This window comes from Lindgomyces ingoldianus (genome assembly GCF_010093535.1).
Source record: "Lindgomyces ingoldianus strain ATCC 200398 unplaced genomic scaffold BDR25scaffold_11, whole genome shotgun sequence".
In the NCBI taxonomy this organism is placed as follows: Eukaryota; Fungi; Ascomycota; class Dothideomycetes; order Pleosporales; family Lindgomycetaceae; genus Lindgomyces; species Lindgomyces ingoldianus.
This window is the reverse complement of record NW_022985172.1, coordinates 285,189-304,669: the sequence shown is the minus strand read 5'-3', so window position 1 is coordinate 304,669 and position 19,481 is coordinate 285,189. Positions and strand designations below refer to the sequence as shown.

Sequence of the window (19,481 nt, the reverse complement as noted above, 5' to 3'; positions counted from 1 at the left end):
GGAACCGGCGAAGTAGTAGTTAGGTAGGTAACTACTAGCAAATACCTACTGCTGTATATTTTTGCTTTTTTCAGCCCAGAATTAAGAAATTTCTACAGTGCTGAGCACCATCAAAGAGGTTGGCTGGGTCACGCCAGGTATTTTACATAGATTCTCAACCTCTCACAAACTATTTGCGTTTCCCACAATGATTCACCCTACTAGTTGCATCTTCCAAGCCAAAATCTTCGTCCACTGTATAGTATACGATACAGGCTAACCCATTTACCGTGATTTACTTATGTTCGCCCCTATGCTTGGTGGCGACGATGACACGGCCTCCTGTGAATCGCGACTTCTATTTGCGGAGAACTCTCCGTTCAGCATTTCAATATATCTTGCTTTCGAAATCCGGGAGATTCGTGCCCGAGCCGATTGCGCAATTCACCTATAGCTGCTCTACAGGCTTCGTTTGCTGCCTATTACTATTTTCTTCCCGTCTTGGCCTTGCTCCTTCTTCTACTTGGGGTGTATATATGAATTTTCTATATGCGCCGCTGACGAAAATATCATCTATTTCCCTTGGCTCCCCCACACGTGCTCCCCGCAAAATTAATCATTGCAACCCTTGCCTATACGAGCAAGCTCAAGAAAACTTCAACGGAACATACGCGCAAGACGAAAGTAGTGGCATCTGACCAAATAGCTGTGAACACCACAACTCATCTTCACCGCGACCGACCATATATGGATAATATTGTGGTCTTCTTTAAGTAAATCAATCGAAGCGAATTGTTTTGCACATAGACGTGAAATGTTTCAGGGGAAAAACCAACGTGCACTCCAATGGGCATCAACACCATCCCGGGATTCAGAGCCCGGGTTCCGACTGGCTGGCGGATCTGGGTAAAACAATCAACAATAAACAACAGCATTAATCTGCTGGAACTTGGCAGCCAGGCGCAAACCGAGGCGGACAGCTTTGTGCCGTGTAAATTAATGCGAATCCATAAAAATGAGCACGCTTGTCGTTGATCTCGTCGCGTTGTCATCGATCTGGTCTTTGTCTAGCTCTGCTTTGCTTTCTTCCACTCGTGTACATATTATCAATCGCCTTGGAAACCGACTTCAGAATGAAGACTGCTGCGATTCTCCTCGCTGCGGCTGCGTCTGTATCAGCACACGCTACATGGCAGGACCTGTGGGTCGGCACTACCGACAAGATCACCGACTGCACCCGAGTGGTCAAAGACAACACTCCCATCGCAGGCATTACAAACGCTGATATGTTCTGCGGACGCAGCCCGGCCGCTGCTGCGAGCGTGTGTGAAGTACAGGGTAAACACCATCTCAGCTCCCAACTTTAGCAAAATGCTTATCAGCTTTCACAGCCGGTAGCAGCCTCTCCGTCGAGATGCACCAGCAGCCAGGGGCACGCTCGTGCAAAGACCCCGCTATTGGTGGGCAGCATTACGGCCCAGTCATGGTCTACATGGCCAAGGTTGCTGATGCGAAGACTGCTTCATCCGCTTCTTGGTTCAAGGTTGCGGAGGACGGTTACACCGGTACTACAGCGTCGTGGGGCACTGAGATCTTGAATGCCAACTGCGGCAAGAAGTCCTTCGTAGTTCCAAAGTCTCTCGCCTCTGGGAACTACCTCGTCCGAGCTGAGGCCATTGCCCTTCATGCCGGAGCTGGAAACCCTCAGCCATACGTATCGTGCTTCCAGATCAATGTTGTTGGTGGTGGAAGTGCCAATCCAAGCGGTGTCTCGTTCCCGGGTGCCTATAAGTCTAGGTTAGTAGATTTCCTTTTTCGCAGCTTCGTAGACTAACGGATATTAGCGATGCGATCTTTTCTAAGAACATCTGGGACACTAGCTTCAAGTACGTCAGCCCCGGCCCAGCTGTCTGGTCCGGCTGAGTGGAGTAACAACTACGGGCATGTCTCCCTAATCCTAGTACTTCTTTACCACATCTCAATGGCATAGCATCTGCATATACAGTCACTATCAGTGAACATTTCATAATGACCGCCGCCTTTACGTAATCATGTGATAATATGGGGATGCAAGTTCTGAACCAACATCTTGAGGGCTACTTCCACGAGGTCCTAGGTGCCGTCATTTTTAACTCAACGCGAAAGCGAGAAAGAGTTAACTACACTACCAAAGGGACTCATATTATTTGCGTCAATGCATGATCTACCTAGTTCATGTACCTACATCTCCATAAATCCCTATGCACGTAGTACAACTTCTCCCCCTTGTCTACTTTCTTTATATTTAGGTTTCCTCCATTGTAATGTAATCAATGTAATACCCGCTTTATGAAACTTCTTGAATGTTCCCAAATTTCTTATTACCGTCTAGGGTAACCGAAGAAATGTGGTGGAACCTAGCAACCATTTCTCCCTTTGGACTCCAGCGTATGCAAGGGGGTAATCCGCGAAAGTGAACGACAAAAAACATATTCCTGCGATTGTTTTAGATATGGCAAACAGAAATTAGTATGATAACGCGTACTCGATCTAAATGGAGAAGAACTAGGTATGTAGGCACAAACTCCTCGAAAGGATGGGGTATCGCATTGGGGACGGTTACATCTATTATTCATTAGCGGTTCCCGATTCTATATCCGAATACGGTGCCACAGTCACCTATGAGGCGTGGTGAACGGTCGGAGACTCACCGTAATCTGACGCAAAGCAAAGATAGAGCCCACGGACTTGGGTCTTTAACTTTCAACTCTCTCCGGCTCCACTACCTGCGATATGGAAAATCTTAATTCTTGAAGGTCAGTGCGCTTACACCTCTTCTCACTGTTGCCTCTCATGGGGACCTTATGCCATGCATCAGCCATGTATTTACACAACTTTCTTTTCAGTCTCGCTCGTAACGAGTCTAGTATCACGAGCTGCCCCCTAGAGTACTGTCGCCGAAAGTTTGCGAAATTTTCCTAGATATCTTCCTACAGCTTTAGGGAGACATTAGAGCAATAAGAGGAAGTTAGAGGGAGAGGGGGTTTGAAGGATAACAATTTTGATAGAGAGTATACACAAATATCTGCTTTAACTTTTGCTAGAACCAACATTACACTCACGACATCCATGTCAACCGCAGTTCCGAATCAAGTGTCACGTGCCCTTCACCTGAAACCAAGGATCTCGCATATTCTTCAATAAATAGAGTGGTTGATGTCACCGATTCCTGTCGCCTTGTGATGCGGCAACCATGCGCAGCACTGGTAATCTATTAGGGCTAGCTCCTCTCTCGTCCAGTATCAAGTTAGCGCGGAGAACACTCAGCTTCCTAGACCTTTATATTATCGCTCAATACACTCATATGGCTCTCACCACTAAGTTTAACTCGCCTATCCACAACCCCAGCCTGCCTTTGTGAGAGTTCCATCTCAACATGCTGAAGGCTCACTCTAGCCTCTGTCCCTATCGAGAATTCGAAGCGGATGCTCAGTATTCTCAACTAGCGAAATTTCGAAGTCCACATTAATGCTCGGTCAGCAACTTCCGTTGCCGGGATTCCGTATTAAGAGCTCAGTCTGAGATATCAGGTATTCCGTCTTTCATTTGTTCACAACATTCATAGTCTCTCGATGCTGTTTCATCGATATCCAAGTACACTTCATCTCCTAACACTGCTTGGAGTTTCCGCTTTGCTTCCACGGTAAATGCAATATGGGTTTCTTCGACCTCATAATATTGACGTCCGAGGTGGTCCACATACGGCCTTATTTTGTATATGGCATTCGGATTGCGCTTCTCAACTTCGCTTAGAGGAGTGTCAATATGTCTAGGGCTCTCGGTCCAACGCCCAACTCCTCTTATTTCCATGCGCTTCATTCGAGGCCACGGACCTTCCAGTAGCACAGGAAGGATCCAACGCACGAAAAGCTGGTCCATGGGTCTGTGCTGCTGGTGAGGCCGACGCCCACGACGGTCTCCGATAAACTCGTTGTTATTGTCACCTTGTTCGAATGAAAAGTATTGCAAGGTGTGGCGCACGGACTTCAAAAACTGTCCCCATGAAAAATACCGCTGGTCGTCAATTTTAGTCATCTTTTCATCCAGCAACCAACTCTCCCGAGGTCCCCAAGTGGTGATGCGCAGGGACATGAGGCTAGTACACCGACCGGCAAGGATATCGAGAATGCCATCCATTGGCCTGCCACCATTGGTTCTCCTACATCCAGAGTTTTCACTTGAAACATGCTTACTAAGATCTCGTAGGTGGAGTGATTGTTGATATCCGGGTACGGGTTCCGAAAATTGTAGCAGGTTGTGTATCTCAAGTTGTTCGAGATCTGACTTGAGTGAAGCTGCATTCAATCCACCCCCCAGAAGAATCTCTGCAAAGGCACGTGTCATGCAGCCGCTTAATCGTATAGAAGTGGCCGAAGGAAATAACGGCGGTGGAGGTGTGATCTCTCGCCAGAGTATATGGATCATAAGTCGTAAGATTTAATTCAAGGGGCGGAATGTTCACATACCTTATCCAGCAGATATCCACACTCACCACCCCTGTAAAACTTGCAAAAGTTCGCCAAAGAGGCTCTTGGACAGGGTCAGCCCCTCGCTATTGCCTTCAGTGATAAGCCTACCATCTTCCGGAACGTACATAGGGCGCTCCTCATCATCTTCAAATTCATCCTGGTTGCCACCACTATAGCCATATTCGTCGCTGGGCTCACCATTTTCATCCTCCCAATAGATTCCAAAATCCTCGGAGCCCCAAGAGTCATGAGAGTCCATGACCGTCCAGAATAGCTTCCGTACATTCTTTCCGTATTCGGGGCGTTCAATAATCGTCCGGATGAACAGCCTTTGTCTCTCAAACATTTCTATTTCGAACCTCGGTCGCTCCTTCTCCACAAAATCTGGTGGAACAAGCGCGTATTCCGAGAGATACCGCATTGGCCTGCATTTTTCATCAAGATTATGGGTACTTAGATCAATGCACCGGTACACTTCAGGTATCTAGACATGTTAGTCCTATGAACATAGACAAGGATTGGGATGATACAATAATCACATGCAGCAAACGACATGTTTGAGAGAGGCTTGCTTTATCAGCTATGCTACAATGAATGAAAATTAACCGCAGTAGCTCGGTAGAGAGAGAATAAATGTTCGCCATTCTAGGCGGAGTGTAGATGTCGTCGAAAAAGGGAGGCGTAGCTAGACGCAAGCCAGGATCGCAAGGGCAACCACCTCCCGCTTATATATTCTTCAGCACTAGGGCGCAGCTCTCATCACGTGGTCTGCTTGGACCCTGATAAGACATGCTTTTTAATAGGAACGCCAGGAACGGCCCAAACTCAAAGAATCTAGAGGTATTCGAAGATTCCCTGGAATAAACATGGATTATGACCGCAACCTAGCATGTTAAACCTGTGCAAATTATGCGATGCACCGAATATTTTGCGGGCGCCTTCAACATAAAAGAATAAATGCCGCCTCAAAAACCGAATAAGTTACGCGCAAATAAAACATAACTACACACAAACTAAAAGTCACCTTAAAACCCTCCACCATCGCCATTAACAACCGATAGCTCCCATACCTCATCTAATTTCAAGAAAGGGAGCACAGATCAGCTGAGCCATTATGGCCAAGCTCATAGTAGCCTAGAAGGAAGACTACAAAATTCATGTCAAGCCGTAGGCAATATGTCCCAGCTCTTGCTGCTCCAGTTTACTGTTCAGTTCAGATTAGACTTAAAAGACGTGGGCAGAGTATATGCTCAACTTGTACATGGAACAGTACAACTTGAGCGCCACAACAACCTCATTCACCTACCTTCCCTCATAGGATACGAAGCCTTCAAGATCATGCGGAAGGACGGGAAGAAGCATAAGGCAGCGACGTGTGCCAACTATCACGCCGATTCTGGAATAGTGTTGGTGATGGTCGTGGTGCTTTCCGCGGCTGTCTGTAAGGATAGGCTCCACTTCGCTATCACAACCACAAAGGTACGAATAATCAACCAACGGGTGATTCACATGCAGAATAGTATGTATACCTTATACTTTGTTGACCATTTCAGCAGCCACGATGGCAGAGAACTTCACGCAAGTACGCGTTTATGTCAAGTCAAACGGATTAGGTCAGACTAGGGAAATCTAGGGTATTTCAGGATTTGATTCCTAAATACAGGTACACTCTTCTGTTCTTTCAAATCTGCTTAGAATGAGAAGGCTGGCACGTTTTAGGTTTCCATGGTACCTCTTCAGTATATCTATTAGGTTAACCTCCGCCCACTATTCGACGCAGAAATTAACCTACAGACACCCTCCCATCATTAAACTTCTTTCCTCATAATCGCAATCTGGGCAACTATTCCAAGCTTGATATTTCTGTTCTCATCAGCGTGATACCCCTTCTTCTCGCTTAACAACATCTTATGAATTTTAATGGCTTCATCCCACCTCTCGTCATCATCTTCCGTCCAACCTTCAGCCTCCTCTCTAATAGCGCTCAAAATAGCAAACACAAACTCACAAATATCTTCAACTTTCAGAATGTTCGATTTCTCATACAACCGCACATCTTCGAATCTGAAACCCATTTGGACGAGAAGCTCGCGGTTGAAGTTCGGATCCTTATGTTTTAGATGGGGTTCAATAGTAACGGTAGCATCCGATCTCCAGACCTTGTGACGCATCTCTCTCGCCATATCGCCTTGCGGAATGTTCAAACAAAATGCCGTAACTGCCGTCCCTCCTGTCTTCATTGTGTAGAACTCTTGCGCCGCAGCTGCCACGCGATCTGCAATAATCGGCAGTCCAAATGACAGGAATATGTGCGTGAATGTTAGGTCTGGGAATGACAGGTGCTGGCAATCCATAATCACAACTTTTGAAAGCCAGCCGTTTTGTCCTGCGGAAGAGTTGTATATGTCTACCATTGGGGGCATGAGATCTGTAGCATGGTGGTAATGGATTGGGGCTAGTAGATTGCTAGGATGGCTTCTGTAACTGGGCCTATATTGCATGCTGCGTCATGTATCATGGTATCCTCAGGGAATGGGGGAAGGAGGCTCATTACGTATGCGGAGTTGTTGATAGTTTCTTGCGCGCCAATGATGTCAAAGAGGCGGCTGTCGCGCGGCATTGCTTGCTTAGGGGTGAATTGAGACATAGTTGAATCGAATGCAGGCTAATCCATTGTTTACGCTAGGGGTAAGAGAAGGAGGGGAAGAACAGTGAGGTGTGGAGCTGAATGCGGCGAAGTTATGTAAGACAGCTGGAGCTCCTGGCACAGCGTCGCGGGAGTGCTTCTTAAATGTATACGAAGTTTGGGAAATAATAGTGCTGCCCGTGCTTCATATTGCTTCATAATACTGCTTCATACTGGATGGTTTGGAACCAGCCAAACAGCCTAGTACTAAATAATGGTTGATATCAGTACACAAAACGCCACCACACCCTCTCCTAACCACCCTTTATCTACTAACTTAATCAGTTCCCCTTCCAAAATATCTATTCCCCCAAAAACAAGTAGCTTCCATAATTTAGAAAAGAACGTTCCTTAACGACTACTACGCTCAACTAAACTCACCATGGACCCTCTAACAAGCCCAAACCCCATCTACTTACACGGCCTAGAAACCAGCCATCTCGCCCTGGCCTCTCCTCCGCCTTCAGAGATAAAAAGAAAAATATTCTACATCATCCTCTGCGCCGCAAGAACTCTCTTAATCGCAGCCATAGGAGGCTAAAAGTATGGCACGAAGCGGCCGGGTCCTGATCCTCCTTCTCTCCGCCAATCCCACAAACCATACTACCGTTAACAACAACCGCCACAACAATGATGCGGCTGCTCGCTCCGTAACCTGACACCGCACAGCCTAGCATCCTCGTGCTCACGGCTCCGATATCTATTTCGTGAAACTGAGTACAACGAAATTGTAATTCCGTACTAACGTCCACGCCCAAGTTGAGTCTTAAAGATGTGGATTGGTGCGAGGGGACGGAGGGCACTGCGAGTGAGAAGAAGGCGTAGCCGAGAGTGCAGGTTAGTATTCCGGGGGTGGCTTGGTAGGTGGATAATGGATGGGAGAGGGGATAAGGGGTAGGGGGAAGGGGAGCTTAGTATTGATGGATCTGGGAGAATGCGGGTGGGGTGAATGGAATGGAGCTATCATTTGGTTTGGTTTAGTTAGCGTAGATGACGTCCCTCCCAAATCGTTTGTGGCGCAAGCACAGTACTCCTCCACTTTTCCCTAGCATCAACCGACGTGGAACTTGTATCTCGCGATGGTGGATGCAATGTATAGACAGAAGGATATAGCAGGAGGGCTGAAAGATATATTCTCCTGACCGGCAATAGAGCCCAGTAGATATGACCACACCTTTTTCCACAGCACTCCCACTCCTACCTCTCCCTCTGCTCCAGCCACACTTGATATTTTCTTCAGCCTCCTCACTCCTCCAACATCCCCGCCGCAATCGTATTCCCCCCTTCCCTTAACACAATCCTCGTCCCAACCTCCAACGGTAACTCCCTCTCTAGCAACACTACAACCCTCGCCACCTCTCCTGGTTTCACAATTCTCGGATTCCTCTTCGTCACTGCCCCCGTATTCTTATTCAACAGTGCTTTCAAATCCCTCACTTTCCCCTCCGTCTGTAGCCTCCCACGGAAGACATCCACCGACATCGGAAACACGTGTTCAAATGCTAGTATCTTGCACTTGAACCGCTTGGTGAGTTTAACAGGGGTATTTGGGTCACATACAACATCGCCGAGACGGAGGTGCACAGGATCGACGTCCGTGAGATGTAGTGTTGTGATTTGTCCCGCGACAGCCCAGTCGACGGGCTCGTCTGCGACTTCGATGGCTTTCACGACTGCTGTTTCGTTTGCAGGCATGGCGAGGATAGTGTCGCCGACTTGGAGAGTCCCAGCGTCAATGCGGCCGGATATGCTAGTCGGGTTTGTGACGCCGCCTCTGAAGACGTTATCGACCGTCATCCGTAATGGTTTCTCAAGACTGCGTTCCTTGGGCTCGACACTGTCAATGGAGTCCTTAAGTGCTTCTCCAGCCTCAATGAGAGTACCTCCAGTATACCAACTCGCTCTCGGATCCTCGACTTTCCGAGTCACATTCTCACCCGTAAGCCCGGCGCACGGTATGAATGTGAGATTCTTCTTCAAAAAGTTAGCCGCAGTGAGGAAAGCCATCATCAGGTTCGATATCTCATTGAAACGCGTTTGCGACCAAGATACAGTGTCCATCTTGTTGATGGCAATGACAAGTCGCAAAACACCCATACTGCGTACGAGCAGCGCATGTTCCTTCGTCTGGCCTTTCAAGCCGGATTCAAAGCTGTTCGTGCTAGCATCGATAACCAGAATTGCAAAGTCGGCTTGCGATGCGCCAGCAATCATATTCGGGATGAAGTCTCGATGACCCGGCGCATCTAGTATTGTGAACCTCGTCTTTTCGGTTTCAAAGAAGTTGGTTGCGATGTCGATTGTCACACCTCGGTTTCGCTCCTCTGAAGTTTCATCCATGACCCACGCGAGAGCAAATGAGGACTTTCCGATATTCTGCGCCTCTCTTCGTAGTTTGTCGACTGAGCGTTGGTCGATGACTTTGAGGTCGTAAAGAAGTCGACCCATTAGCGTACTCTTTCCATGGTCAACATGGCCTGTCAAAGTCAGCCTCGACAATTCTTTCCACGATAATGAATTTGAAAATACCAATCACGACAAAATTAGCCATCCTTTTCATCCCACTCTTTCTGAACTCCTCGACGACGTTCAAATTCTTGCTTCTCACCTTGGGTACTTCTTCAATCTTCACTTTCTCTACGGACTCAGCGAGCCTATCTCTAGGGATTTTCTGCTCAGCTTTTGGCTTGTGTCCTATTCGAGACTTAGATCCAGTCTCTAACTCTGCACATAGTCAGCGCTGCACCGCACCTTTAGCCTGGGCAGCTATGATGATGGCGTCGGGGCTCGGTCCTACGAATGGGTTGGCTGCCCGATAATCCTGCCAGGTAGTATACTGCAGAGGAAATGAGGGTATCACCACCCGTGGTCTTTTTGGAGGGGATTGATCGAGGCCACAGAGAACTCGTGCGAACTCGGATGGTTGAGCTTTAATGTTTGGGAAGCTGGGGAAATGTGGTGCTGGTGCGGGCCCTGGGTCCGGGATTTCTTCCGGCTCCGAGGGGATAGGAGAAGGAGATGGAGATCGCTTGCGACCGGAATACTTCGGTTTTTTTTCGAGTTGTTCACCGCCTCGCATTAATGGGGATGTCCCACTACCTTTGCCCCTAACACTGAGGCGATCGAGCAGAGCTATGGCCCTGTCGGTATTTTGGCTACCTTCAGACTGGGTCACAGGAGTTGCAGCCTTCTTTGCATCCTCTTGCTTCTTCTTTCGCGCTGCTGCCAGGGCAGCTAATTTGGAGGGGTTTTTGGAAGAGCCCCCAAGTAGACCACCGCGAGGCCACAGAGGTTCCATTGTGATTTCGCCGAGTCTGTATTGTGGTACGTTCAACCAGGGGGTATCCTGAAAGAAGTTCGAAGCGGAGTGCAAACTGTGAGATGAGAGGCAATCCAATAGTACTGGTAATTGATACTCTACGCCTGTCCACACCTTAGACGCGCTCGTTATATGGTCGGCCGGGCTGCTGTAGGTGATTCAAGGCTAGGTGCGGTGCGGAGCGGCTCTTGGCAGATATATAGGGCAAGAGATAGTGAGTACGTACCTGGCGTTGTTTTTGGCTGGGTTTTGGCAGCGCTTGCTGCTTGATCAAAGCGGGAAACTGCCTTTTGCTTTGGTGGTGCTGGAGCCTTTGGTTGGGGTGCATGTTTGTCTAAAGTCATTAGCATCTTACTGCATAGTGCGAAACAGATTCTCCAACCATACTCTTTAGGTACGTAACTGATTTGCCGATATCATAGTAGTAATGCCACAACGCTTCCTGAATCTGGGCGTCTGACACGTTGACACTTGAATCCAACGCCTCTTTGACCTTTATTGTTCCTACCCGCAGCTGCTCTCGATCCTCTTCTGTCATACCATTACCGCCTTCTTCTCCCTCCTCGTCATACTCTTCGTCATCACCATACACCTCATCGTCATCGAACCCCAACGTCTTCGCTCTGTGGTGGCCCGGCATGGTGAAAGTACTATGGGGTGCGTGGTCTGGGTAGTTTTTCGAGTCGAGTTCGTTGCAGGAATTCTCGTGGGGCCAGAAAAGAGGTTAAGGGGTGTTATAAAGAGGGATGGTGAGTGGTTGCGTGTCTTATATAGCCACACAAAGTACAAGTTCAGTTATGTGTGCGTTAGCAGAGCAACAACCGCAGTGCGCAGTTCGATGGGAGGACATTGACTTCTGTTAACCCCGCGCTAGCCCAGTTTTGGACTAGTATCGGCGAAATGTATCTCCAGTCCCTCAACTCAACTCATGGAATATTAGTCGGAATTAGGTGATAGGACGATCCTCACCTTCCTCTCCCCTTGCTAAATCTGAGTCGAATGGTTCAGAGAATGCTGTGTTCTGTTGTGAATCTCAGTGATATGAGTCAAAGACAGGCTATCCTTTCGTCACCATGACTCTCATTACACCACATCACATCTCGGAATCTGTGAGAAAAGATCTCAATTTCTGATCTAGCTCAGACTCCAGCACCGCCACGCTGAACCAAGCCGCTCATTCGCTCGCTGAAAGAACACAGCAGACGGGGTATTGAATTAAGGAAAGGGGAAAGAAATGGCCGAGACACGGCATCCACCGCATGTCTCCCACGTATCCAGCACCATAGCGCTAGAAATATGCAAGACATGCCGAAATAGGAAGACCGGTGATCCTCCACTATGTTTATAACTGAAATTGTGTTTTTGGATTTTTTTTTATTGAAGAACTTGGATGATAAAAGGCCGAGACAGGCCGAGCAAGGGTGTCATGTAGCCGTTCGGTCGATGGTAAGCTCGTAATCCAGGTCTAGCACTCAGAAATTAAGCTTTTCCGCGTGTAAAACTTCGTCTTCCGACATCCACCTCCGGTCCGTCTAAACACATCTATTTCTTCTCGGGGCTAGGTGTAGCAGCCGGGGCGGCGGGGGTCGGGGCTGGCTCCTCCTTGGCGTCGGCCGTGAAGTCCAGGGTGTCGTCCAAGGGACCACTTGTTGCACTCATCCCTGGCGCAGGCTTAGTCGTCGGAATCGCTGGTGGCTCTTCCTTGGCAGCGGGTGCAGGAACAGGTGTAGCAGCTGCAGGGGCCTCGGTCGTCTTGGCTTCAACGGTCTTTTGCTCGGCCGGAGTCTCAGTGCTGGTTGCCGGCGGTTGAGCTGCGGCAGCAGTTGGAGGCAAAGGAGCAACAGCACCGGCTGGCTCGGGGGCTGAAACAACAAATTGTTAGTCTATAGGTATCAAGAAAGATAATTGCAGATGTCGAGTTGGTTATCGCGGTCGGAGAGTCGTAAGATCTGTATCGAGGCAGGATTGCCGGAGACGGCTGCTCGACTCCTGCAAACGCACAAGAGTGTCCTAGAACTCTCATGGTCCTAAGCACGCCTCGGCCAGTCGCCGTTCGAGACTGTCCTCTGCCTCCACCTCGACCCATTCCAGGCTTCCTCATCGACAACACTCTTTCTAGGTATGGAAATGAAACTTGACCTACTCTCAGTCGCCTTCTTCAGCTCCGTCAAAGCGGCAGCCTCCTCTTTGCTCGGCTCCGCTTGAGCAGGCACTGGCGCAGCTGGCGCAGCTGGCGCAGCCTCTCCCTCCTTCTTCGGAGGAGCTGGCGCAACCGGGGCAGCTGCTGGAGCCGCTGCAGCAGGTATGGTCTCGGCGGGCTTCGCGTCGGCCGTGGCCGTGGGCTTGGCCTCGTCCTTTTTGTCCTTGCTCTTCTTCTTGAAGAGTCCCTTGAAGGCCTTCTTCATGGTGTTGAGCGCGTCGGGTGCTGCAATGGTACGGATGTGTCAATACAGGCGGTTTAAGATGATGCGCCGCATATATAGTGCCTGGAGGCGGGATACTGCGACGTGGAGAGCAAGAGGCTGTGGATATCGGAGAGGGGGAGGGTGTGTTGTTTGGGGTATTGAAGGAAGGCAGCAACGGTGCGGTCCTCCCCAAGCAGGGCGGGACTTTTGCAGGCAGGTGCGGTGCATGAGGGGCAGGACACCAGGGTGCTCATGGTGCAAACAGTTTTGATGGGGATGGTGAGAGTGAAAGGTGTTTTACTTACGGACTCCAGGCATGATGGCGACGCTGCGTGATAGCTCTAGACACGCAGCGGGTGAGCTGGACTCCTGCAACAAATAGCGTTCGGCGCTCGGCGGTGAGAGCACCGGAAGATATACGTACAAAGATGCAATGGACAAACAAAAGGAGCAATTGAGGTTGCAGCAAAGGAGTGGTCCACGGGTTGAGGTTAAAGAGTGAGTGTACGGACGATGCTTCGGCATCGAGGAAGCTCCAGCCGCGACGGTCGAGCTCGGCTCTGGCTCCCTGTCACCTACGCCTGGCCAATGACAACTCGCTTCGATACACCCCACAGATGAAATGCACGCCAGAAAACAGCCACTGTTGCGCTATTTTCCGCCAAAAATAGCGGCCTGTGTCGCCGGGTGCGCACGCTGTTTGAGACTTGTGTTTCACCTCCTCCGCATCACTGATATCACGACTTGGGGCCACAAGCACTGCCTTGTGCAGCCACAAGACAGGGGTCCATCTCCGCAACCTCCGTGACACGCGAGTCGATATCGAATGCATCCATTCATATGAATCTACCGCCCCGCCCCCCCCCTTCCATTTGCCTTGACAGAAGCCGTTCAGAACACGTTTGCTGCTGACCAAACCCTTTACTCCGCCCCATGCAGTGCGTCTGGATGTTTCCGTTTAATCATCGTCAACATTCGTTGATTGAAGACCAGCTTCTCCTTTTCTAACTCTGCGGCTTCTTGTCCGCCCATCACGTCCGAGTGCTTGGTGCCGCACCCTGTGTCGTCGCAGGTGCTGCAGCAGATGTCTCCATAGTTGCCCACGGCGCAGTTATTGTTGTCCCTCCACTACCGGGAGGCAAGGGTGTTGAAGATGCCCATGGTGCTCCTGTGGGCTCGTTTGGTCCACTGGGAACGGACACAGGTGGCCTCGAAGGAACACGTGACGGGGCCCTTGGGGCTGCTATTCTACCCGGCATTCCACTCCCTCCACCCCACGGTGCGCGGCTACTCTGCGCACCTGACTCGGCCAGTGCATCTCTCAATGGCGGTTGCCGTCCCGCAGTTGGTAATGACTTCGACGGCTGGCTTGCCGTGTGCACACTTTGAGCAACTTCTGCAGCCGCCGGGTCTCTTTCCCAGACGAAGAGCGACCCGAAGGGGAAGTGCTGTACCACTGGGAATTTCGACAGAACCTCCGCATTGTACATCTTCAACATGCCCTGCCACAATGTCAACACAGCGAAAGCCTGTAGGCTGGGGGCGCACTTGCCTTGTTGATCTTAGCCCATCCTGCTTTGACACCGGATATGTCGAACAGGATGGGGCTGTGCTCCCAAAACGGACCCTTTTTGACATCGTAAATGAAGCCAATAGCGCTGAAATACATGTTGCGCTGTCGTTCTCTTTGGACGACGTTTGCTTTCGCCACGTCGGCAGGGTTTGGTGCGTCTGGTGCGGATCCTTCCATAACAATATCAGCGGGTGAAGATATGGCTGGTGAGAGCTGTGCCGATCCAAAGATGTAAGGGAGGAAGGAGTGGTCGTCTAAGCCCCAAACCCCGTGAGACCCTGCTGGTTCTAGAGTATATGTTAAGATTAGACGCCGGATCAGTTGTAAATAGCTGCAAACCCGTCAATGAGAGGACAGAAGAGGAGATTCGCGAAACACACGGCTCAACGACTCCCAAAACAATGGCTCGTTCTTGATTTCCGTCTTCTGTCTCAGGGAACGCGCCAAGTTTCCATAGACAACCAAGGAAGGCAAGGAAACTCAGTTCGTGGCCTGTTCCATAATCGAGACGTTGAGCGCTTCCAAAACTACCCAGAAGGTACGCTTCTAGCTCTGCTTTTGCTGACACTTTAGCGCCAGAACTTGGGGTGAGAATCTCGGAGGGGAGGTATTGATCCATGAGGTCGGGAACCCTCTCCTTCAACATATCGTACCAACTCCTGAAGCTGACGTTGCCGAACCGACGCGGTCCTGGGTCCGGCGGTGCTTCCTCGATGATGGCACTTAATGTCTCAAGAAGCTTGGCAAGACTCTGAGCGACCGGTGGAAGGCGGAGATCTGGGTCTTGTAAACTCCATGATTTGACCGATTCTGAACCTGGCTGGCTGTTCTCGGCTTTCCGGGGAAACATAGCCTCATTTAATTGGAAGATGAACGTCAGGATATCTGCATAGGCCTTGCTAGTGAGGAAGAATGATACATCGTGGCCATCGTGGATCCGCTTTACAGGGAGAGTATATTTCCGATCTGATGCAGACCCGAGGACCTGCAGAGACAGAGAAAGCTGTCTTGACGAAGCCATGTTGATTGTGGAGTGGTGAAGTTGAGGACGATGATGCTCATATGGTCTTGGCATTCACCCAAGCTAGTCCCAGCCCCGTGACGGCGCGTTGGCCAACCAACAACGGGCCACCTGCGTTGGCCAAGCTCCACCTTGCGACCGCACCATGGTGCGATACTTCACTCCTTCGAGTCCCAATCGTAATTTTAGAGGCAGCCAGAATGGCGAAAGTGAGGAAGATAGGTATGAAGTGCCTCCATCCCTCGAATTGTCACTGCAGCGGCTAGCCTTCTCCGGAGTCTCGCACTGCAATAGCCACCCGCGCTTGCCTCTCCCACAGTATTTCCTTCCTAGTATATTACTAACAGTCCTCCTAGCCTCTGTAGTCTCGCCTCCCAGCGTGGGAGCTTCCGATGATAGCGATTCCGCAAACCAACAACTCCGCATCGAGAGCGAGATAAGCCATGCCCTTCCGCAAGACGATCAGGAAGGATTGAAGCAGATAAACGAGCGGGCGCAAGCAGAGGCAGACGCTCCTTCAGTACAACGACCGCCTCTATTCAAGAGGTCTGCTGTGCAAGGGGCGAGCTTGCTCAACGCAGCTCGTGTGGAGAAACGTCCAGTTTCCGCTCAGGTGATGCGACCGTTCCCTAATCAGAAGCAAACCCGAACAAACGGCCTGCAGAGCAGCCCTCCGCAGAACACGGGGAAATATGAGCGGCCGGGCAAGCTCAAGCCGCCGAACTTTAATGCCGACCACTTGGCCAAGCTGTCTCGAGACGGGCGTGCGATGGACAGGAGGCCCGACGTGTACGAATATCCCGAATCCCCAGAAAAGGGCCCGTATAAAGACCCACAGAGGGTGAACCACAAACCTCTGAAGGTCACAAAGAAGCCAATGGCGAAAAGAGGGAAGAAGGTCATTGCGGAATCGCTTCCCGCACCAGAACCCCAAGGATTCGAGGCTGAGCCTGCCAAAGAAGACACACACACACCCTCCCCGCCACTAGAAAGACCACCTAATACCACCACTATTGAAATGCAATTTCCGGATGGAAGATTCCGCTGTACCGGAACCATCATTTCGAGCATCCACGATCATGCCGGTGAGCAATGCTCTCACGAGGGCCATATTGAAACGTATGGAGGATTGCGTTGCTCTCAACACGTCAAGGATGTCAACATTATTAAATCCTCTCGACGCAAGAGCGATCCAATCTCAAGCCACACTCCCCGCAGAAGTGGGCGAATTGCGGGTGAGGAAGCAGATATAGCAAAAGTAGACTGGGAGAAAAGGCCAGAGGCTAATGCACCGAGGAGCCCGCGCCTCAAGAGGAAAACGTCTGCCCCACCTAGTAGCGCCGAGAGACCGAGGAAATTTCCAAGAAAAGACGAGGAAGTAGCACAGATAGCAGAAGCGAACAGACACTCCGGGGGAGGAAAGCACACAAGTGCACTAACGAAGACTAAATATCCACAGGTTGTTTTTCAGCCTAAAGGAACCTCAGGGCGACAGACCCCGTCACCAATCGCCAGGTCATTTGAAGGACGTGCGGGCAGACCCCGCAAAAACAAAAGTGACCCCCCTGAGGAACCAGACCCCCCTGAGGAACCAGCCGACGTTGAAACAGTAGACAGCGATACATCAATGACACCCGAACACCAAGGAGACTCCAACAATGACAAACGTCAACCAAACCCCCGGCGCAAGCATCGAAGCCTGGCAAAGGATTCAAGGACAACTCACCCAATCGATCAGGGGCAGGAATCCCTCTTCGTTCCCGAGCTACCATCTCCCACACCCCAGACTAGCCCACCAATGTCATCTGGGAGACATGCTGCTCGTACAACTCTCAGCGTTCGCGATAAGCTAGCCCAAACCTTGTCACTCTATGAATCAGGTAGTCCACCACAAGACGCAAAGGAAGTTGAGCCGGTCAAAGACTATGTGGAGACTAGTGAGGATCAAGAGCCTGGCCCAGGCCATGAGGAAGAGGTCAATGACGAGGAGGTCACAACCTACCCCGCCGGACTGGATCAAATTATTGAATTCGCTAGCTCTTTGAAGCGAAAGGGAAACTGCCAGGCCCGCGACGGCTTTAAGATCAGGCGTGCATGCAGAGATGCATGGAAGATTGTGGAGAGTGAGGATGTGTCGGAAAAAGAGGTTATCGACACGATTCAAAATATCCGGAAAATGCTTGCCAGCACTCACCGCATCAGAAACATAGATGATCAAAAGAACTTCAAGGGTGATGCTTATGCATTTCTCTTCCGTTCACTTGTACTATTCCTTGGGAGCGTTTACGAGTGGACGAAAGCGACGTATGGGGAATCCGTGCTTTCTCTACAAACTCTCCGCATTCTTGCTCCACTGATCAATGCCATTATCTTATTCAAGGACATGATAGCTTCCTGGCGGCACATCAAGATAGACCAGCGCTATAAAGGAGACGGCATGACGAAAAACATCGAATCAAACATCATCGCGCCCCTCCGGAAAGTTGAGAAACTGTACCGCGACGAGCTCGGCCGTCTTGAAAACAACGAAAGGCTAAAAAGGATAGAAGAGGAATATCTCGCCAAATACCAAGAGCAAGATAGAATCAACCAGAGGATAGCCAACACCATTAGGCTTCGGAATCAGAGGTGGAGCCGGTGGCAAGACCTACATCTTCATCGTATGCAATGTGAACCTGAGCCCACAAGACACCGTCGACTCCACATAACGCCTATCGAAGACTTTGAAGAGCGCGATGCGAATGGAGTGAGGTTTGAGCGTCTGCCTCTCTTCCGTAATCGCCTTACGCTACCGAATCTTCGTGCTTCGCCGGATGAGGAGAGGGATTGGACGGATGAGCAGATGACGGCTTTAGTGGATGGGTTGAGGGAATTTGCTGGTATGTTTTGCGTGAAGCTCTCTTTCTCGCCTTACCCTTCACTGCCCTACGTTGTACTACTTCATTTTGCAAGCTAGTTCCGGGACGTCAAGAACTAAACCCTCATAGGTCCATATGTCTTCGAGCGAATCTTCCAGACATTCTGCAAGCCCGAGGGCGTGCTTCGCGATCTCACAGTTGCAGAGATCACAGCGCAAGCTGCTTCTCTTCGGTCTGTCATCATGGCAGATGATCAGAGTGCTGGGCGGGAATCAGAGGCTTGGGTGAAGAAGATCCCACTTCTTCCGTGATTGGTTGGCTCCACTAGCAAAGTGGAGTAGCTTCTTGAATTTACTGTGATGTGCTGCTTGAATGACTGGTGATGATTGAAACGAAATGACTCCGTTTGCGGGATGGCTCTCCGTCTTGGCGCACTTATGTACGGACTAGCGTCATAGGATGCTGCCATAGTGACCTCATACAGCAGTATCTAGCTGAGGTGTTGATTTTGGTACCTGGTTAGATGGATCGGCTTGGATAGTGATCTGTGGCAACTAGGGTAACGATTAGTATCTGGGCCGGAATACCTATTTCATTTCAATGATATCTAAACTGAGACCTACCGCAGTCTGAACATCTCATCTTTCCTATGTGCTTCCTGGGGGGGGAGTCTCATCACGAGAACAGCATAATCATTAGCAAACGTCGACGGTGGTCTCTTTTCAGCACTTTCCCTCTTTCCCATCGTGTCAATCGCCAAAGGCTCTGCTATTTCGAACACCTTCACGGCCGGGTTGGCACTCCTGACTTTCGAAGTGGACTGGGCTTTTATTCAACACTACTGGGCCTTGTTGAGCATCACACATACTATGAAGCAGATAGCTCGTGTGTTTCTGCAAATGCTGGACACTCCTGGTGCAAGAGCTGGCAAAGGTATCATGATCGCCGGGAAGGAAGTCGTTAAGCAGATTAGAGCACTTGTGGGATATATTTTGGCCTATCTTGCTGCTTTAGTCAATGATATCGAGAGATGGTGTGAATAGGCTAAATTGTCCATGCAAATTGGCGTAGGTCAAGTAGTACAACATTTAGAGTTGGACTAGTTGATAGGGGGCTTACAAGGTTGAATTTA

At 50.0% G+C, this 19,481-nt stretch overlaps 9 protein-coding genes across 9 annotated transcripts; 4 read left to right on the top strand and 5 right to left on the bottom strand.

The window, feature by feature from the left end:
• Window positions 1-1,112: 1,112 nt before the first annotated feature.
• BDR25DRAFT_366358 (beta-1,4-endoglucanase) lies at window positions 1,113-1,954 on the top strand (the record flags this gene model as incomplete). The annotated part of the gene is made up of 3 exons (XM_033696949.1): window positions 1,113-1,317; window positions 1,371-1,776; window positions 1,824-1,954. The coding sequence occupies 3 exons, from the start codon at window positions 1,113-1,115 to the stop codon at window positions 1,900-1,902; spliced, it is 690 nt and encodes a 229-aa protein (XP_033549200.1). The 3' UTR covers window positions 1,903-1,954.
• A 367-nt stretch (window positions 1,955-2,321) lies between these two features.
• Window positions 2,322-3,487, top strand: BDR25DRAFT_353395 (uncharacterized protein; the record flags this gene model as incomplete). Its single annotated transcript, XM_033695160.1, has 8 exons — window positions 2,322-2,431; window positions 2,469-2,487; window positions 2,528-2,632; window positions 2,696-2,774; window positions 2,837-2,921; window positions 3,101-3,224; window positions 3,266-3,375; window positions 3,415-3,487. The coding sequence occupies 8 exons, from the start codon at window positions 2,322-2,324 to the stop codon at window positions 3,485-3,487; spliced, it is 705 nt and encodes a 234-aa protein (XP_033549199.1).
• Window positions 3,333-5,169, bottom strand: BDR25DRAFT_13680 (uncharacterized protein). The gene is made up of 4 exons (XM_033683881.1): window positions 5,018-5,169; window positions 4,596-4,971; window positions 4,483-4,548; window positions 3,333-4,430 (listed from the first exon to the last, which is right to left on the bottom strand). The coding sequence occupies exons 1-4, from the start codon at window positions 5,129-5,131 to the stop codon at window positions 3,532-3,534; spliced, it is 1,455 nt and encodes a 484-aa protein (XP_033549198.1). The 5' UTR covers window positions 5,132-5,169; the 3' UTR covers window positions 3,333-3,531.
• A 275-nt stretch (window positions 5,170-5,444) lies between these two features.
• BDR25DRAFT_353393 (uncharacterized protein) lies at window positions 5,445-6,244 on the top strand (the record flags this gene model as incomplete). Its single annotated transcript, XM_033695159.1, has 4 exons — window positions 5,445-5,467; window positions 5,549-6,006; window positions 6,041-6,100; window positions 6,189-6,244. The coding sequence occupies 4 exons, from the start codon at window positions 5,445-5,447 to the stop codon at window positions 6,242-6,244; spliced, it is 597 nt and encodes a 198-aa protein (XP_033549197.1).
• A 51-nt stretch (window positions 6,245-6,295) lies between these two features.
• Window positions 6,296-6,910, bottom strand: BDR25DRAFT_353392 (uncharacterized protein; the record flags this gene model as incomplete). The annotated part of the gene is made up of 1 exon (XM_033695158.1): window positions 6,296-6,910. The coding sequence occupies one exon, from the start codon at window positions 6,908-6,910 to the stop codon at window positions 6,296-6,298; it is 615 nt and encodes a 204-aa protein (XP_033549196.1).
• A 1,432-nt stretch (window positions 6,911-8,342) lies between these two features.
• BDR25DRAFT_302589 (elongation factor EF-1 alpha subunit) lies at window positions 8,343-11,297 on the bottom strand. Its single transcript, XM_033689831.1, has 4 exons — window positions 10,880-11,297; window positions 10,719-10,826; window positions 9,703-9,867; window positions 8,343-9,650 (listed from the first exon to the last, which is right to left on the bottom strand). The coding sequence occupies exons 1-4, from the start codon at window positions 11,130-11,132 to the stop codon at window positions 8,419-8,421; spliced, it is 1,758 nt and encodes a 585-aa protein (XP_033549195.1). The 5' UTR covers window positions 11,133-11,297; the 3' UTR covers window positions 8,343-8,418.
• A 301-nt stretch (window positions 11,298-11,598) lies between these two features.
• Window positions 11,599-13,499, bottom strand: BDR25DRAFT_302587 (uncharacterized protein). The gene is made up of 3 exons (XM_033689830.1): window positions 13,203-13,499; window positions 12,636-12,917; window positions 11,599-12,354 (listed from the first exon to the last, which is right to left on the bottom strand). Exons 1-3 carry the CDS (start codon window positions 13,213-13,215, stop codon window positions 12,035-12,037), a joined length of 615 nt encoding a protein of 204 aa, XP_033549194.1. The 5' UTR covers window positions 13,216-13,499; the 3' UTR covers window positions 11,599-12,034.
• A 290-nt stretch (window positions 13,500-13,789) lies between these two features.
• On the bottom strand, window positions 13,790-15,498 carry BDR25DRAFT_333254 (Phosphotyrosyl phosphatase activator). Its single transcript, XM_033692817.1, has 3 exons — window positions 14,851-15,498; window positions 14,450-14,801; window positions 13,790-14,399 (listed from the first exon to the last, which is right to left on the bottom strand). Exons 1-3 carry the CDS (start codon window positions 15,489-15,491, stop codon window positions 13,929-13,931), a joined length of 1,464 nt encoding a protein of 487 aa, XP_033549193.1. The 5' UTR covers window positions 15,492-15,498; the 3' UTR covers window positions 13,790-13,928.
• A 112-nt stretch (window positions 15,499-15,610) lies between these two features.
• On the top strand, window positions 15,611-18,926 carry BDR25DRAFT_392810 (uncharacterized protein). The gene is made up of 3 exons (XM_033698224.1): window positions 15,611-15,713; window positions 15,848-18,370; window positions 18,479-18,926. The coding sequence occupies exons 1-3, from the start codon at window positions 15,692-15,694 to the stop codon at window positions 18,658-18,660; spliced, it is 2,727 nt and encodes a 908-aa protein (XP_033549192.1). The 5' UTR covers window positions 15,611-15,691; the 3' UTR covers window positions 18,661-18,926.
• Window positions 18,927-19,481: the final 555 nt, after the last annotated feature.

Bases quoted from the DNA above. Each gene is read 5' to 3' on its own strand.
- BDR25DRAFT_13680 (XM_033683881.1), bottom strand. From the start codon at position 5,131: ATGGCGAACATTTATTCTCTCTCTACCGAGCTACTGCGGTTAATTTTC. The intron at 4,549-4,595 runs GTAGGCTTATCA...ACCCTGTCCAAG, and splicing joins TATGTACGTTCCGGAAGATG to AGCCTCTTTGGCGAACTTTT. The intron at 4,431-4,482 runs ATGTGAACATTC...TGATCCATATAC, and splicing joins GGATATCTGCTGGATAAGGT to TCTGGCGAGAGATCACACCT.
- BDR25DRAFT_333254 (XM_033692817.1), bottom strand. From the start codon at position 15,491: ATGGCTTCGTCAAGACAGCTTTCTCTGTCTCTGCAGGTCCTCGGGTCT. The intron at 14,802-14,850 runs GTGTGTTTCGCG...ACGGGTTTGCAG, and splicing joins GTTTTGGGAGTCGTTGAGCC to CTATTTACAACTGATCCGGC. The intron at 14,400-14,449 runs GCAAGTGCGCCC...ACATTGTGGCAG, and splicing joins GATGGGCTAAGATCAACAAG to GGCATGTTGAAGATGTACAA.
- BDR25DRAFT_302587 (XM_033689830.1), bottom strand. The intron at 12,355-12,635 runs GTAGGTCAAGTT...TTGTTGTTTCAG, and splicing joins GCTGAAGAAGGCGACTGAGA to CCCCCGAGCCAGCCGGTGCT.
- BDR25DRAFT_392810 (XM_033698224.1), top strand. From the start codon at position 15,692: ATGGCGAAAGTGAGGAAGATAG. The intron at 15,714-15,847 runs GTATGAAGTGCC...CAGTCCTCCTAG, and splicing joins GGCGAAAGTGAGGAAGATAG to CCTCTGTAGTCTCGCCTCCC. The intron at 18,371-18,478 runs GTATGTTTTGCG...AAACCCTCATAG, and splicing joins TGGGTTGAGGGAATTTGCTG to GTCCATATGTCTTCGAGCGA.
- BDR25DRAFT_302589 (XM_033689831.1), bottom strand. From the start codon at position 11,132: ATGCCGGGCCACCACAGAGCGAAGACGTTGGGGTTCGATGACGATGAG. The intron at 9,868-10,718 runs GTACGTACTCAC...AGTCTCGAATAG, and splicing joins CCAGCCAAAAACAACGCCAG to GACACAAGCCAAAAGCTGAG. The intron at 9,651-9,702 runs GTATTTTCAAAT...TGACTTTGACAG, and splicing joins GGCTAATTTTGTCGTGATTG to GCCATGTTGACCATGGAAAG.